The sequence below is a fragment of the Sinohyriopsis cumingii genome, chromosome 6 (assembly GCF_028554795.1).
Source record: "Sinohyriopsis cumingii isolate HCF-2022 chromosome 6, ASM2855479v2, whole genome shotgun sequence".
NCBI lineage: Eukaryota > Metazoa > Mollusca > Bivalvia > Unionida > Unionidae > Sinohyriopsis > Sinohyriopsis cumingii.
The window spans coordinates 105,475,214-105,492,034 of record NC_142966.1 but is presented as its reverse complement, the minus strand read 5'-3'; the positions used below and the strand labels follow the sequence as shown (position 1 = coordinate 105,492,034).

The 16,821-nt window shown below is 33.7% G+C and overlaps 1 protein-coding gene across 1 annotated transcript in view; it reads left to right on the top strand.

Moving 5' to 3' along the window:
• LOC149797636 (protein Red-like) overlaps positions 1-16,682 on the top strand; it is a 30,361-nt gene extending 13,679 nt beyond the window's left edge. The window contains exons 8-13 of the mRNA XM_089962534.1: positions 5,581-5,629; positions 6,787-7,081; positions 8,440-8,543; positions 12,650-12,733; positions 15,044-15,199; positions 15,815-16,682. Of these exons, the coding sequence (XP_089818660.1) occupies positions 5,581-5,629; positions 6,787-7,081; positions 8,440-8,543; positions 12,650-12,733; positions 15,044-15,199; positions 15,815-15,986 (860 nt within the window). The 3' untranslated portion in view covers positions 15,987-16,682. The remainder of the gene's footprint in view (positions 1-5,580; positions 5,630-6,786; positions 7,082-8,439; positions 8,544-12,649; positions 12,734-15,043; positions 15,200-15,814) is intronic.
• Positions 16,683-16,821: the final 139 nt, after the last annotated feature.

The following is a 16,821-nucleotide window of genomic DNA, read 5'->3' as shown; positions in this document are numbered from 1 at the left end:
ACTATGCCAAATTTGAAACTGAGGCAGTGTTATCATTAGGAAGACGTTCAAAGCACTTCATTTGCTGAGTGATGGGGAAAAGTTCTTGTATTATCACAGCAGAAATAAAAGTCACCTTTTCTATAAGTGTGACGGGTATAGTGAGAGTTCTTCATTTATTTGCCTGTGAATGAAAGCTGTCTGAGAAAATAAAGTTCATCTTCATTAGGATCGGGTCATTCAGTATTCAAATCTTGTTTGTAAAGGCAGGGAAAGTTTTGGTTCATTGGGCACAAAGAATAGCCATAGCTTCTTCTGATCTTGTGAGTTGAGCATGAACAAACTAAGATCAGCATATATATTTTTGTCACTGATGATTTCATTTACATGATGTATTAAAGTGAGCAGGATAGAGTCATCGTGTGTGGAACACAATTAATCATAACAATAAAATTTGGTACATGGTGTTTGTTGAAAAAACTAAATTTTAATAGGTAAATCTGTGTATAACTCCTGTCAGTTTTGCATTTTCCCATGAGTGGCAGCTTTGACAGGTTTGATTCTATGTCTAGAATGGATTAGATGAGACAAAACCAATACAAGGCACATTTTTTGAAATAATGTTTGTCTCAAATTATTTAATGGTTTTCAAGCTATACTTATTACAGACAACATCTTGTTAAAGATATGAAGTTGAACTCATTTTGAAATAGAATAGAATAGATAATACCAAAACCATAAAATGCACATCTATGTCTAAGAGATAATGTTCATACCAGATTCCATTGTAATATGTTGATGGTTCTTAAACTTTGCTGATTGCAAGGAACATTCTAAATTACCATGTAAAGAAAGGAATTTGCTTCACAAGGCCATAATTTTCTGTTTTTAAAATCTTGTAGATTAGACTAAATACTTTAAGGAACATGTAAGTCTGTAAGACAGTGTTCACAGCAAATTTGCATCATCATAGGTTGCAGGGTTCTAGAACTAAGCTGGTTACAAGTGAAATCCCATTTGATGATACAAAATCACATGCCATAACACCAAGTAAAATGGAGTTTAAAAGTATAATCCATAAAATGCACATCTAGGTCTTTGAGGCAATTTTCATGCCAGTTGGCATTACAAGAGGTTTAATGGATCCTGTGCTCTGTTGATTACAAGGATCTGCTCTAGTATTGCTTTAAAATTGATGAAAAAGGGAAATAACTCCATCAATTTGGCTGTAAAAAGGCGAATCTTTTCAAAAACAAATATGCTTGTAATAGACAATTAACCATTCAAATGGCATACAATTAATGTGTAAGGATTGCAAAGCTATAGCGGTTGCAACAAGTGTGAACAAAAGCTGGAAAAGTAATTACAATTTATATTTGCTTAAAAGTCCAACTGCAAACTTAACAGACCCATATCTGCTGTTGCATAGTTCATTGGCAGATCTGGGTCTGTGCATTTTGTTAGCAGTAATCAGTAGTACAAACAACGTAGACGCTGACCTGCCGGTACACTATGCTATGGCAGATCATGATCTTTTTTGTTTGCTGTTTGACTCAACTTATAAGCAAATACATGTGGTATTGCAGGCTCCAGCATCTCAATGCAGGGCCCCAGAGAAAAGCCAGTAAGAGTAAGATGTTTTAAGGTGTTACATCTTCAATACATGCAAAATAAAATTAAGATATAGATTCAGTAGACTAAGCTTTAATAAAGATTAGTCAACAACAAGTTTTTGGTGTTGTATGTGACCTAGTATGCTTTGCACAGATTTCCTTCATGCCTATATGTTTGATACCGTGATTCATTACCATGAGTGTTTTGTATTAATTAATTAACAATGTCCAATAAAATGAACCTTTCTGCCAGTATTTGTCTATGCACATGTATGCATATTTGTATCAGTCTCTGTGAAAATTCTGATGGTTCATGCTGAACATTTTTTTCTTGGAAATTAAATGTAGTGGATAGACATTTGTGTAATTTAATATATAAAAAAAAAACATTCAAAGAAAATACAAAAAGTGTAAATCTTTTAAAGTCATATAAGTGCATCCATAATGGCGGACTCATCTGACGATGAGTCGGAATTGTCTGTAGAGAAAATAATTTAAAATATTGGAAATTTTGATCTTGTAAATATAAATCAGGAAGCTGAGCACTGTTTACAGTAGGCTATGAGGGATATTTTTGGCAATAGCTGTGAGGAGTTGGAAGGCTTTAAATTTGCCAACACATACATGACACCTGAAATTTGTCATTGGACTGCATCTCAGTTGATATATAATATTAACACATTTTCAAAATGTGTAGGTCCAGTTTTCAGCTATTTTACAGTGACTATATTTTCAGAGACAGCAATATTTACAAAATGCAAATACATACCAGAAGCAAGAGACTGACCCAAATCAATACAAAGGCTCTTGGACTGATGTCACATTATTCGAAATAATGGCTTTGTATGTCCATTTTATATTGATGATCTATATTGGTGTAAAATTAAGAAATTATATCTTGTTTGGATAGAATTTTGAAGAAATTATGTCACATGACTGGCTTGTCCCAGCAAAATAATAATCTGTGTTTCACTGATGATACATGTGAAAATCTTCAAGGTGACAGATTGCACAAAATAAGCTTTATAATAAAATTTGCTGTCGTCACCAAGTTAAGTTAGAATATGTTCAAGCAGAGAAATATAATCGGATCAAGCCATTGTAAACTTGGAATCAGATGATACGTGAAAGACCAACCTGTCAAGTTTGGGATCAAGGTATGGGTGGTTGCAGTTGCAGTAACCATTTGAAACAAGTTTGAAGTCTCCTTTGGGAAAAATTAAACTGTAATTAACAGTAACTAAACTGTAACTAACAGTAATTAACAGAAATTTGTCAGTCAGAGCAGTTATAGAGCTAGCACAATCTTTAATAATGAAAGGCTGTGTCATCTACTCTGACAATTTTTACACCAGTCCTCAGTTACCATATGATCTGTATCAAGTAAATGCCTACCTTTGTGGCAAAGTGAACACACATCAAAAGGACTTTGCCGTATCAAATTCAGTAGCAAGGTGCATGGTCAGAGAATTATCAGACTGGACTGGCTTATTATATGTGGTCCCTTGGTTGCATTTTATTCCAGCAGTACTTTGCTTGCCGATGAATGGGACTTGGGAGAAGTATATTGGTTTGATCAAAACACTAGGACAAATGATTCAAAGCAGTCCATGCAGAGATATAGAAAATTAGAAGTAAAGCTGTGGGAGCAGTCTTAGTACAATGCCTCTGTCATTGATGATAATCCTCTTAATAAATGGAAATGGGACTTGCTGTCATTTCATCTTGAAGAGGGACATGCTTTTATTGGAACATTCAAGCCTAAACATGATTTCAAGCAACAGTAGACTCACTGAAAAAAGCCATTGGCCAACAAGTGCAGGTAGATCAGACAGGTTGTGCATTTTATGCAGCAAGAAACATCACAATTATATGGTAAACCATTCTGTTACCTCTTTGGGGGGATAACTCTTATGAAAGGACCATGTTCCCAATGTGCTGCACTGCCCACAGCACTTGCTTCCATGAATACTGCACAAAAGTATACATCTGACAATGACTTGAATGCCTGGAGTCCTGGATTTGTTGTTGCCACCATTTTAGTATTATTATTCAATGCTTCACAAAAGTTTCTTTTCGAACTAATTAATTATAAAAATTATTTCTTTTCTTTGTCATTTGGAGTTGACTTTTCCTCTTGACACTGCATTTAAAGGTATCAGACCAGTTACCAGAGTTGTTCATGTAGATTAAATATCTCCCATCCTGTTTAAAAATTTAAAAGAAAAATAAGAAATATTTTTGTTTCATAAGTACATGTATGATCATGTGTTTGCACAGCATTTGTTTTGAAGATATTCATATTATTGCTATTTAAAGAAGAAATTGAAGGTGCCCTGTATGATGTGAAGGGAATTGAAAACAACTACAATCTAAGCATGTGACAATCTGTGAATGGTAGTTAAAAGAAAATGTAATTATTCTGAGTAAAGACACAATTTTGCTGTCTCATACTTGGGTAATTGTCCTTTTACAGAACCCTATCAGGGTCTGAAAGTAAACATGTCTCATACATTAAGTTTTCATCTGGCATTGTCCAATCCTTACTGTTACCAGAGTCAGTTTTTGGACATGTGATTGCAGGATTCATGCTAATTTCTAAAGAATCAAGCTAAAACAGTATCTAATTGGACATCAATTATTAAATCATATATGCAAGTCCTTCATTTATTTCTTCATTAAATCCCTCACGTAGTTAGAAAAGTCCACCCTTGTTTTCAGATGGGGGTAGGAACATACCTTTATAGATCTGATGTTACATATGTTAGAATTAATATTTTTATCAGCAAAAGCTGAAATGCATTTGAAACTGATAGTAATTCTAATGTCGTAAAAAAGTTCAGTAGAGCTTACATTTAATGTTGTGTAATATTGACCATCAGTAAACTTTTACTTGATGTTGGGTATTGGCAAGAAATCAGATTATTATGTTTTGATTACTCTTGGGTGTACATATCTTTTGTAAACATTAACACTTGGCAGAAATAACAGCAACATATCTGTATGAACTCTATTTAAAGTGATTTTGTAAATCAGAGTCATCAAAATTTTGTTGCTTGACCAGGATGCAACTTGGATGCATTTGGTACTCAAGGCAAAATTTGATTTGGTCATAATTTTCCACTGCAGCCAATGTGGGTATGTGAAAAGGTTGCCAGTAGCTTCTCGTGGGTCGGTGGTTCTTTCTGGGGTTTTCCCGGGTTCTCCCTCCACCATTAATACTGGTCACCATGTATAGCCTATCGTGTACTGAAAAATGGCATTAACAGCAACAACAATTTTCCACTGTGGTATGGCTGTCTGCTCCTAAAATCATATTAGCATGACTGCACAAAAATCACTCGACAGAGAAAAATGAATTGTATGCATATATCTTCAGACCATTAGAATATTTTACAATTTGGAATATTTTGCACTTCAGTTTTTTTCACAGATCAGTTATCTCAAGTAAACACCACTTGATGTAGACAAAAACAGTTTGGTAGGCTTTTTATGTATTTGTATGTAAATTACCTGCTTACTTTATTTCCTAGCCATAATATGAAATATTTAAATTTTATAAAATTTTATTTAACCTTTTTTTTTGGACAGAGTTTGTATTAGTACACGTAAACATTAGTCACTTGAGTTTAGAGAAATGAAATTTGGTTTACATGTCTGTATATGCATATTTAATTAACATGACTAGATTTTCATTCTATTAAAATCTTGTTTCACGTTGGTCAACATTTTTCAACTGTTTGGACTGGATTGAGTTGGTGTCATTTGAGGCCTAGATGTTTTGCAAACATAAATTTACTTTAATGGGTTTTTTTTAATGGTCTAAAATTGCTAATGGAAATGTCTCCTAATCTTTGGAAATTCATAACATTTTACCTACTACGTTTTTTCAATACTGTTTTAGATATATCTGAAAAGCATGTTTGTTTGTATGGATGAGTCATTTGTAAGTAGTCTATAGTCACTAAAAAGTTATCATTTCTTATAGGAAAGCTAAAGGATGATGAGAAATCCAAGTTACCAGGCCATGATGACAGGTTAGTTTTTTTTTCAAAGATTTTTTTCTCACCTTATCTGTATGTGTGTATCTGTTGCAGGGATTTATTGAATCTATTGCATACTCTCTTCTCTATCAATAAAAAAAATGTCTTGATATGTAAAGGGACACAACTCAGAATTTAATCCCATGAAGAAATGATTATTCTCATTAGTCCTGCTCATGAAGTATTAAATTTTTTATTGAATGTTTTAATCAGTTTGCTGTTAAAAGATAAAAAAAGAAGAAAAGACGAACCCATTTAAAAATAATATTTTTTAATTATATAGTAATATTGGTTTATGCTTACAACCATGTCGAGGAAGATGATTATTGGTATTTCACAATGTATATTTGTACCTTTGATCCTGTTTAATATACTGTATTTCCTCAACAATTCAAGCCATCAGCATTTTCAATACATTTTTTTTGTTTATTGTACTATATTTCTTTCACTCTCCAAGCCATCATTATTCTCAATACTTTGATCTTGTTTATTGTACATTTTTTCCTTCACACTACATGCCATCATTATTCTCAATACATGGATTTTGTTTATTGTACTTTATTTCCTTCACACTCCATGCCATCATTATTCTCAATACATTGTTCTTGTTTTTTGTACTGTATTTCCTTCAGACTCTAAGCCATTAGTATTCTCAATACTTCTCAGTATTTTTATTAACTTAATTTCTAGTAACAGCTACTAGTCTTGGGATATCTGTCAACAAAGTCCATGAGAAGCTAAACTGGAAGCTTTGCAATGCTATATTTTTGTAAGACATCTTTAGATATCAAATGCATGATGCAATTTTTAGAACCTTTTTTGTCTTTTCAATCATTGAAGTAATTTTAGGTTTTGAAAGGGAGGTTAAAGAATGTACTAGCATAGTTTGCTTTACATTTGCCTTGAATCTGTATTAATAAAATTACATTTAACATGTTTGTTTACTTTCATTTTAATAAAATGAGAAAATTTGGGTTCCTTATTTCTCTATAAAAATGTAAGAAACTATATTATACAGTTCTTTAAGACGTTTTCTTGAAAGTTTTAAAGAATATTGGTAAGAATATGTATTATAAAATTAATCTATGTCGGGAATGTTTCTTAATATGAGAGATGTGTTATTATCTACTTTATATATGTATGTTCTTCAGTATATATGGAGAAATTGGAGATTATACACCAGGTCTCATGAAATCTAAGGACAAGAAAGACAGAAGGGATCGCGAAAGAGACAGATATGATGAAAGGGATAGAGGTAGAGATAGGGGCAGATATAGGGAAAGAGATCACGATCGTGAAAGTGGAAGGAGGGACAGAGACCGAGATAGAGAAAGAGATTATCGAGACAAAGATAGAGAAAAAGACCGGGAAAGAAATAAAGACAAAGAACATGTAGGCGACAAAAACAAGGAGAGACGATCATACTTTGAAAAACCAGCAGAAGAGGTGAGATATTATATTCTGCCAACACTGCGAATGAATAATTTTAGATCTGATCTTAGACTCCTACATGAAGGGCACAAAGGTTTTATGGCATAATTGTAGTTATTATGGTGACTGTTGTCCTTTGGCCTAACTTTTGCTTAATACTGAATCGTTTTGAATTAAACTGCTTTTGGGAAGTGTTCTGGAGCAGATGTTCATATGAGTCTAGTCGATACAATTACTGCCATTTTATTGACTGAAGCTTTGTGCTCGATTTCGTTTTGTCAAATCTGTGCAGTCTCTAGTCGGTTTTATCAGGTGCTGCATCTAAAAACATGTAATGCAGATGGCCTTAAAACGGATCACGATAGTTTGTTGTAGATGGACTCAAATTATTTCATAACCTTTCATTTCTCCATTAATTCAAACTGTATGCATATCAATTGCCATCAAATGTTTGAATCAATAGTAAAGTACATTTTTGGTACCTGAAAAGAGTGTCCAGAAGTTGGCATGACTCAACATGGGAGTGATCATCGTCATCAAATAATCATGAGCTCAGATATCTTGTATCTGCTCTTAATGAATGGAAATTGATACTGACATGGAGTTTTCACTCAAAGACTTGTTATCATGTCTGGTTGATCCTAGATGAAAAAGGTTCTGCTCAGACATCAATATAGCCAGCTTAAAAATGTTGTTTTCACTACTCCACTTGAAAGGATAGTCATATCAACATGAGGTTTTCACTGATAAACTTTGTATAATGTCTGGTTGGTCCTAAATGAAAATGGTGCTGATCTGACATTAAAAATCACCATTACTGCAGCCATCTTGAAAATCTAGTTATTGCTACTCTTGAACAGAAATGGATATCAGAATGGGATTGTCGCAAAAAAGACTTGTTGTGTATAGTTGGTCTTAAAAAATGTTGTTCTGGTTTCTAACATTAGCAGCCATGTATAAAAACTTGTCATTCCTCCTGCTGATTGGAAAGTCATATCAGCGTTCATCTGAAGACTTCTTATGATGTATTGTTGGTATTAAATGAAAATGGACTTCATAATTTGAAAGCACATTTAGTACAAGCCTTTACAATGAGAACCGCTAGGTCTAGGTAAACTTTTACCATTTTCTTTGTGATATTACCAGAATTATGGCCCCTTATCTGACTGAGAAATGTGTACTTGAACCACATGGATGCATTTCTGGATTTTGCCTTTAATTATATAATTTAGAGCATGCACAATTCTTATGCAAAAAAATTGCAGCTCACATATATATCTGTAGTAAATGTAATTTCAAACTTTTATTCCTTTCGTAAAGAATGAATATTTATGAGAAAGTTTTTATTCAAGAACTCCATATTTCATTCATAGGATGAAGATAAAGAAAAGGGAACTCTGACTTCAGCTAAGGAAATGGTGAAGTCCATCAATGAAAGGTTTAAGGGATTTGCAGAACTTGAAGAGGAAAAAGAGAAGTATGAACTAAATCACAGACACTTAGGAGATTGCTTTTATTTTTAGGAATATGCCAATTTCCAGCCTTTCAGACTATCAGAACACCTGTGTCATTGTGGTCCTATGTCCATTGAAGTGTGACTTTTTACCCATTTAAAGAAAATTGGAAGATTAAATAACACATTTGCATGAAGACACATGCACATGTAAAAATAACTTGACTGAATTGCACATGGTATGATATTGGGTTGCTTAGTATGCAAAAGAGAACATATCAGACTGGATTTTGACTTTAGTGAACTACTTCAGTTCCATCCAAATTCAGATTACGGAATTTGTAGGTTTTAACTTGATATGTTCCTCTATATTTGTCATGATACTCTGGTCATTCCACCACCACCAAATTACTTTTTCCCACTATATTCCTTTCTATTACACACACAAACACACACACAGAGTGGTCCCCTTCTTATACAGCCACCCCTTCTGCACTGGGAAAGTGGCCTTATAAGACGGGTGGCCTTTCCAGAGGGAGACTAAATTTTTTGTGAGAAGTATATGTAATGTACATAGTAAGGAAGCTACATACTTCAAAGCGTTTAATATCTTTTTTTAACATCTTCGTTTAAAAGTAACATTAATTATTAAAAGTTCTTGTTATAATAATAGACTTATTTCAATTGAATATACATTAATAGTTCTTATTCTTGGCACAAGTGTGATATGCGAGCAGGTATTGTTGTCATGCACATTGCAAAACCATTCAAAAATGTCATTTAAATCTTGGTACATACATAATTGTTTATTTGAGTCTTTTCAACATAAAATTGATTTATTCAAGTCTTTTCTACATAAAATTGTTTGGCAAGTCCTCCCTCCTCACCTCACTTGATGTCGTTGAGTAGAATAACCAACTTTCTTCTAAAATAATGTCTCTGTTTATGTGATGACCTGTTAATGTTTGGTAATGATTTATTCCGATGTTGCTGACTGTATGCGATTTAATTATGGAGTCAAAACTTTTGTTGAGTGGATGAAATGCCTTCTTCATAAAGGAAGTGATAAATGTGTTGTCACATGATTTTTTGGGTCTTTGTCTGGTACCCTGATCTGTTTACGGTGAATTTCTCTGTGTGTGTGTGTGAGTGTGTTAATGCACAAATTCTTTTTTTTTTAGAACTCGACATGTGTGAAGCCCAAAACTCTATCATAACATTGTTGAGCACATTTCCTGTAAACGTCAGCTTTTATAGACAATGATATAATATTAATCTTAGTATTACATGTACTTTAGTCAACACTTCTTTCAGTAACGGAAACTTGACATTGGGAGACATGTATTGACGATAGAGATAATCTGATTACTTGCCTTACGTCAAGATATGAATTATTGGTTCTGAATACATTTGGGGGAAAAAAGTGGCCGTTCATGAGGGGAACATTTTCCATTTTTGTACTAATATGCTCTCCACTGGTCACGTTAGATGGGTGGCCATTCTTGAGGGGTACTTTTGAATGCAAACTCGTAGGTACCAAGGGATTCTAGCCATAAGAAGCAGGTGGCCGTTGGTCACGGGGGCTGTTCCAGAGTGGGACTACTTTATATGTATGTGTGTGTGTATGTATATGTATGTATATGTGTGTGTGTGTGTGTGTGACCCCGCTGTTATGTGGTTGTTGGGAGCCATAGAACCCTACCATGTTATAGACCAAACCATGTTATAAGCAACCAGGTCAGTTAGCTGAAGAAAATGATGCATGTACCCCAAAACATTTGCAGGGAGGGGGTAGGTAATAAATGCGGGCAGTAAAATACGTGCTTTATCGGCACAGTTGCCATCTTAAATCAATACATATTAAAGGAGATATACATCTGTAGTGAAAACATTAGGCATATATAATAGTTTACTTTATTTAAAGAACCACAAAATTGGTACATATACTTCAATACTGTTTATATATATATATATGTCTAATGTTTAGCATGAATAGAGTATCAATACTGTGTACTCGCCCGCAAATCTCATCATGTACATTGAATCCAGAATACAAGTGATTCCATCGAAAATATGCACACACACATTTAAAATATTTAACAGTTTTGTTGCAGGTCATATTGGTCTAAATTCAGTGGAAAAACTGCACAATCATGTAATGAATGGCGATGCACATTTACCTTTGATTACATCCCAAGTCGATAAAAGTTAGTCTGCATTTTAAGCTGCCATTGGTAGGATTCGTAAGCATAAACATTTTCTCTGCAAAAATTAAACTTTCACAGCACACTTAACATGGTCCAGTCATGGTATAAAATGCAAAAATCCATTAGATTACATTACTTATATTTGGGACTGACTTCCTTCGAAGAAAAGTTCTTTGTTTTTATTGAAGATTGTAGTCGCCTTTCTTTGATGAAAGGTATATGCGTTATTGAAGTTACCGCTTAAGGACAGCATTGGAGAACCAAACAAATCCCCATTTCTTATTGTCGCGGCAAAATCAAATAATTTTATTGCATTATTGAGACTGATGTTTTTTCCATTTGCTGAGTACGTTTTCGTAACAATCAGTGCTTCAAAGGTAATCTGTTTCCCTTGAAATTTCAGCAAACTATTTTATCTGGGTACATTTTCAAAAAGGAACTAGCTGTCATTTGGTCTGTTCAAGTTGTTGTTCCTCCCTGTCTACTGAAAAAAACCAATAAGTAAGATGTGTTGTTTTTTTTACATTTGTGGTAGAAGCGTGATGCTCCCTTTCTCTCATGCGCCAGAAATTTTACAACAGGTGAGCGCTCAATAGAGATGCAGGTCTTCTGGTCTGATGATAGGGATTATTACAGAAAATGTGAGTGTTCTGTAGGATTTAATTCTGAAAGAAAAGAAGAGGAATTTTACTTACCACCATCCACTTTCAGATGTCAGTCTGTGTAAATATAATAATTACTAGTAAGCGACGAAAGATAGATTATGAGATTATGAGATAATGCCTCATCCAGTTGATCTCCATTACCAGAAATGTCAACAAAAAAAAAGTGGATATTTCACAACATACAGTACTCATGCTGAATGTCAAGATAAGCAGATTGTGATATAACAATGCACTGTTTAGATGGTTTGTCAGTATGGACAAAGACTTTGTTTACGTAACTATAGATAAATTTCAGTGAAATTTATATCCAGTTAGCAGCTTCCTTTCATACTTTTAAGAAGAAAACCTACTTTTTCATGTAAGAGAAAAATACATATATATATAATTTCAGGAGTCACGCTACATTCGTCTTTTATTATTCATACGCGATCTCTTGACCAAAGTACATGTATGTGAAATTTTGGGGGCCACGCCACAGCCGTGTTATATCCAAATTTGTGATATAACGGAGCATGCTATACCAGGGTCACACTGCATATATATATATATATATATATATATATATATATATATATATATATATATATACACACATACATACATGCATGCATTCATACATACATACATACATACATACATACATACTATTTTGTATGCAGATTTGAAATTTGACTAATCCTTATCAATATGTTGGTGTACTATTTTGTGCAAATTAATTGGTCAGAATTCATGAGAATTTATCTACAACAATATCAAAGATAAGTTTAAAGTCACAACAACTCTTGGATTGTGTGTATATGATTTGGATTTTTAACATAGCTTGAACAATTTTTCATTCATATCGCTACCATGTCTGCTATGTTTATAGTGATATCTAGCAGAGATGTAGCATGATGCCCCACCCAGTTACATTATCCTGATATCAGGCCGACCAGTCCTAACACTAACCTCTTAATGATGCATGCCTAAGTTTTTGGTATGACTCAGCTGGGTCGAAACCCATGACCTCCCGCATCTGAGACGGATACTCTTACCACTGGGCACCAAAGCGGACAACTCATGGAAGGAGATTTTATAATGAATTATGGACAAGGAAGATAATTTGTTATATGGCTATAACTGACAAGGAAGTTTATGTTATGACAAGTCCAAAAACTATTATTTTTTTTTACTTAGACTATTATTATGACAATTATTTATATTGAAAGTTGTTTCATTTATCAAGAATCAATTATAATTTAAAATTCTGTTGTGTTAGAGCCAGTGCCAAACGTGAAGAAGAGAGAATTAAGAAGCTTAAAGCCAAGACTGAAATAGACAGCTATGCAGAGTGTTATCCTGGGTATGTCAACATTTTCTTTGGTCTTTTCTTATAAAATTGCCATACAGTATTTTCACTATCTCAAATTGGGCACAAAAAAATTTCAAGCATGTACATAAACAGAAAATAAAGCCCAGTTTATGTAACACCATTGTAAAATGGAGGACCCTGTGCACTAGCCAGCATGCTGTAACAGGTTACTATGTAGGCAAAGGCCCTAATGCACTATCCAGCATGTAACAGGTGACTAATGTCGGCAAAGGCCCAATACACTGTCCAGTGTATTGTAACATGTGACTAATGTAGGCAAAGGCCCCAGTGCACTATCCAGCATGTAACAGGTGACTAATGTAGGCAAACACCCAATGCACTGTCCAGTGTATTGTAATATGTGACAGATGCAGGCAAAGGCCCAATGCTCTATCCAGCATGTAACAGGTGACTAATGTAGGCAAAGACCCAATGCACTGTCCAGTGTATTGTAATATGTGACAGATGCAGGCAAAGGCCCAGTGCTCTATCCAGCATGTAACAGGTGACTAATCTAAGCACAGGCCAAATGCTCTATCAATCATGTAACAGGTGACTAATGTAAGCACAGGCCCAATGCTCTATCCAGCATGTAACAGGTGACTAATGTAAGCACAGGCCCAATGCTCTATCCAGCATGTAACAGGTGGCTAATGTAAGCACAGGCCCAATGCTCTATCAAGCATGTAACAGGTGACTAATGTAGGCAAAAGCCCAATGCTCTATCCAGCATGTAACAGGTGGCTAATGTATGCAGAGGCCTGATAAACTATCCAGAATGTTGTATTATATGACTAATGTAGGCAGGAGTTGCAGTCCCTCAGTAGCTACCATCCTAGACTTGTTTGTGTGTGTGATTTAGATTTTTAACGTAGCTTTAACAATTTTCCAGTCTTATCGCTACAGTGTCTGCAGTGTGGAAGTTTAAAGTGATGTCTAGCACTGGGGCATCATGCCATAGACATGTAGCATGATGTCCCACCCAGTCATATTATCCTGACACCAGGCCAACCAGTCCTAAAACTAACCTCTTAATGCTCAGCACCAAGTAAGACAGGTGTTAGTACCATTTTTAGAAGTATTTAATATGGCTCAGCCAGGGTTCAAACCCATGACCTCCTGCATCCATGGCAGATGCTCTAATTACTCGGCCACTGAGCAGTCCCTAGACTTGTGACCAAAAGAGTGCAAGTTCAGATCCTAAAGTTGGACCAGCCTAGGTCCACTACCGTGATGTATGATTAAAGAAGTCACCTTACTCTGATTGCTTTGGCACTAAATAACCTATTTGTATTGCTGTGCCAAAACACACCAAACCAAATTAATCCAAGCCTGGGTTAGCTAATGACGAGATGCAGGTTTCAGTTGTCTGGCAGCAGCAGTTATTTGAAAGGAATTATGGTCTGTATTATTTCCATTTAAGTTTTGCAAGAAAACTTTAATTGAATATACATAGCACTGAGCAAATTTATAACACAACATTCCACAGAGCTGTTGTTTACTTGTATGACTTGCTTCTTTATGGGCCATGAGGAATGTTTTTGATATTATATTCTGCTATCAGATTTGTTTAATCACTGATTTTGAATATGAAGCCAAGCATGATACTAAAAAGACTCACCAATCTAGACTGGTTGATCATTTCTGGCAGGGACCTTGAAGCTCCAACTCAATTCTAAGTTGATCCCCATGGCCTAGCTCATTAGTTAATGACCCTTTATGATGCCAGAGCAAACAGACACAAGACATAGAGATGGGCAGATTTCTGCTGGCATAAAATATTGCAAGTTTTTAAATAATATATAATATTCTCCTCTAATTAAGGCAATTATGAATTAAAAAATGCAATGAAATTAGTTTTAAAAAATCAACATTAATTTAATTTATTAAAATTTCACTGAAGACCTTTTTGTTATTTTTTGGGGCCATTTTACTCGTAATATGTAGAAACCTATTTTTTTACAAAATTATTTTGCAAAGAGGCACAGCATAGAGATTTTATTCATTCATTTGCCATGGGAATAAATATGTTCATGATTCCCATTGTTCACAAGAGAAAATTAACTTTAATATATATATATATATATATATATATATATATATATATATATATATATACATACATACATACATACATACATACATACATATATATATATATATATATATATATATATATACACATACATATACATACATATATATATATATATATATATATATATATATATATATATATATATATATATATAATACAATCATAAATGACATGGAAATTAACATAATCTTGTTATAATATAGTATGGAGGAGGCAGCAGATGCTATTGATGACTCAGATGATGAAGTGGACTACACCAAGATGGACCAGGGCAACAAGAAGGGGCCAGTCGGCCGCTGGGACTTTGACACACAGGAGGAGTACAGTGATTATATGGCCAACAAAGAAGCTATGCCTAAGTAAGTCACCAGTTCCAGTTCAGGTCTCAATGTTCATAATTTTATCATTGATATCATTCTTGTTATAAGTATTTAACTTATCTAGACATGTTGAATCACTAGCTTTATTTACATAATATATATTTAGTTATCAGTGACTTCATCCAATTATTAAGTAATCAGAACTTATTTGTTCATTTTAAAAGATGATTTTTCCTGTATGATTTTGTTTTTGCTTTACTTTTTGTGATAAGAACAGTCATCAAGCAGAAATGATTTTGTTTTGGAAAAATATGTGTAACAAAGAAGTTATGTCTCCTATTCTTTGAGCTGAATTTAAAATGATTAAGTAGTGGTTGAGTTTTGAAACCAAGTACCAGTGGCAATGATAGTATGTTTTATTATGTCAGAAACAGGACTTCGTTCCATAAGTTATTACAGCAAAGGCAGGACATAGTAGTGATAATGTTACTGTCATCAATCTAGCATCATTTTGCTGTCTCATTCAGAAAGGTACAAATAATTAGTGTTCTTTCTTATCAGCATGTGAGATTAAATTGACGGAGTATTTCAGGATCCATAGAATATGTCAGTGTTTGATTCTAGCTTCAATTTGCACTTTAATGTGCTTTTCAGGGCTGCATTCCAATATGGAGTCAAGATGGCTGATGGTCGCAAGACTAGGAGAGCTGGCCCGAAAGATGAGAAAGCTGAATTAGATAGACAGTGGCAGAAAATTCAGAATATTATTCAGAAAAGAAAGAATGACCAGGATGATGATGGCAATTATAAGAAAATGAAATACTGAGTGTTCGCAATGGAAACTAACTATTTTGCTTGGAAATTGTTGTATGTTTGTTGTAGTACTTTAATATAAATCCATTTAAATAAGTTTGAGAGTGCCATTTTCATGGCACAAAATTCAGACTGGTATATAGAAAGGATTGTAGAAAAAGATGAACAGGAACATTGACCAGAATGTTGTGTTACAATGTTGAAGGAAAAAAAATCAGCTGGGTGTTTTTAAAAGATGATTCTCATCAAGATAAAATTCAACAATCAGATACATATGACGAGTATTATTGACCTTTTTTAATTTCTTGGGTATGGATGTTTTTTCACAACATTTTATATATATATATATATATATATATATATATATATATATATATATATATATATATATATATATATATATATATATATATATATATATATATATATATATATTAATGTTTCCAGTATACATGCTACTGCTATCTATGGATGTAATTGATAAACACATTTCTTCATAGGGGTCTTTAAATGAGTGCAGAATTAAAAACATTTAGAAAGGAAAATTGCATTTCTTTTAGTCATTCAAAACATGTACATTTCTTGTCTTATATATACATGCCAGAGGATAGTATGTATACTTTGTATTTCTAGAAATATAAGTTTTTGCAAAATATGAATAATTGTTTTAATGATCATGATAATTATTAAACATTAGCATAGATTAAAATTCTGTATTCATTTTTTTTCATTTATACACGCAGATTTGATGACAATAAGACAGGTATGATAGTTCCTCTTAGATAAATGCATGATTTGTTTTCAAGGACACATTAGGGCTTTTTACAGAATGGCTGGAAAGGGACTTG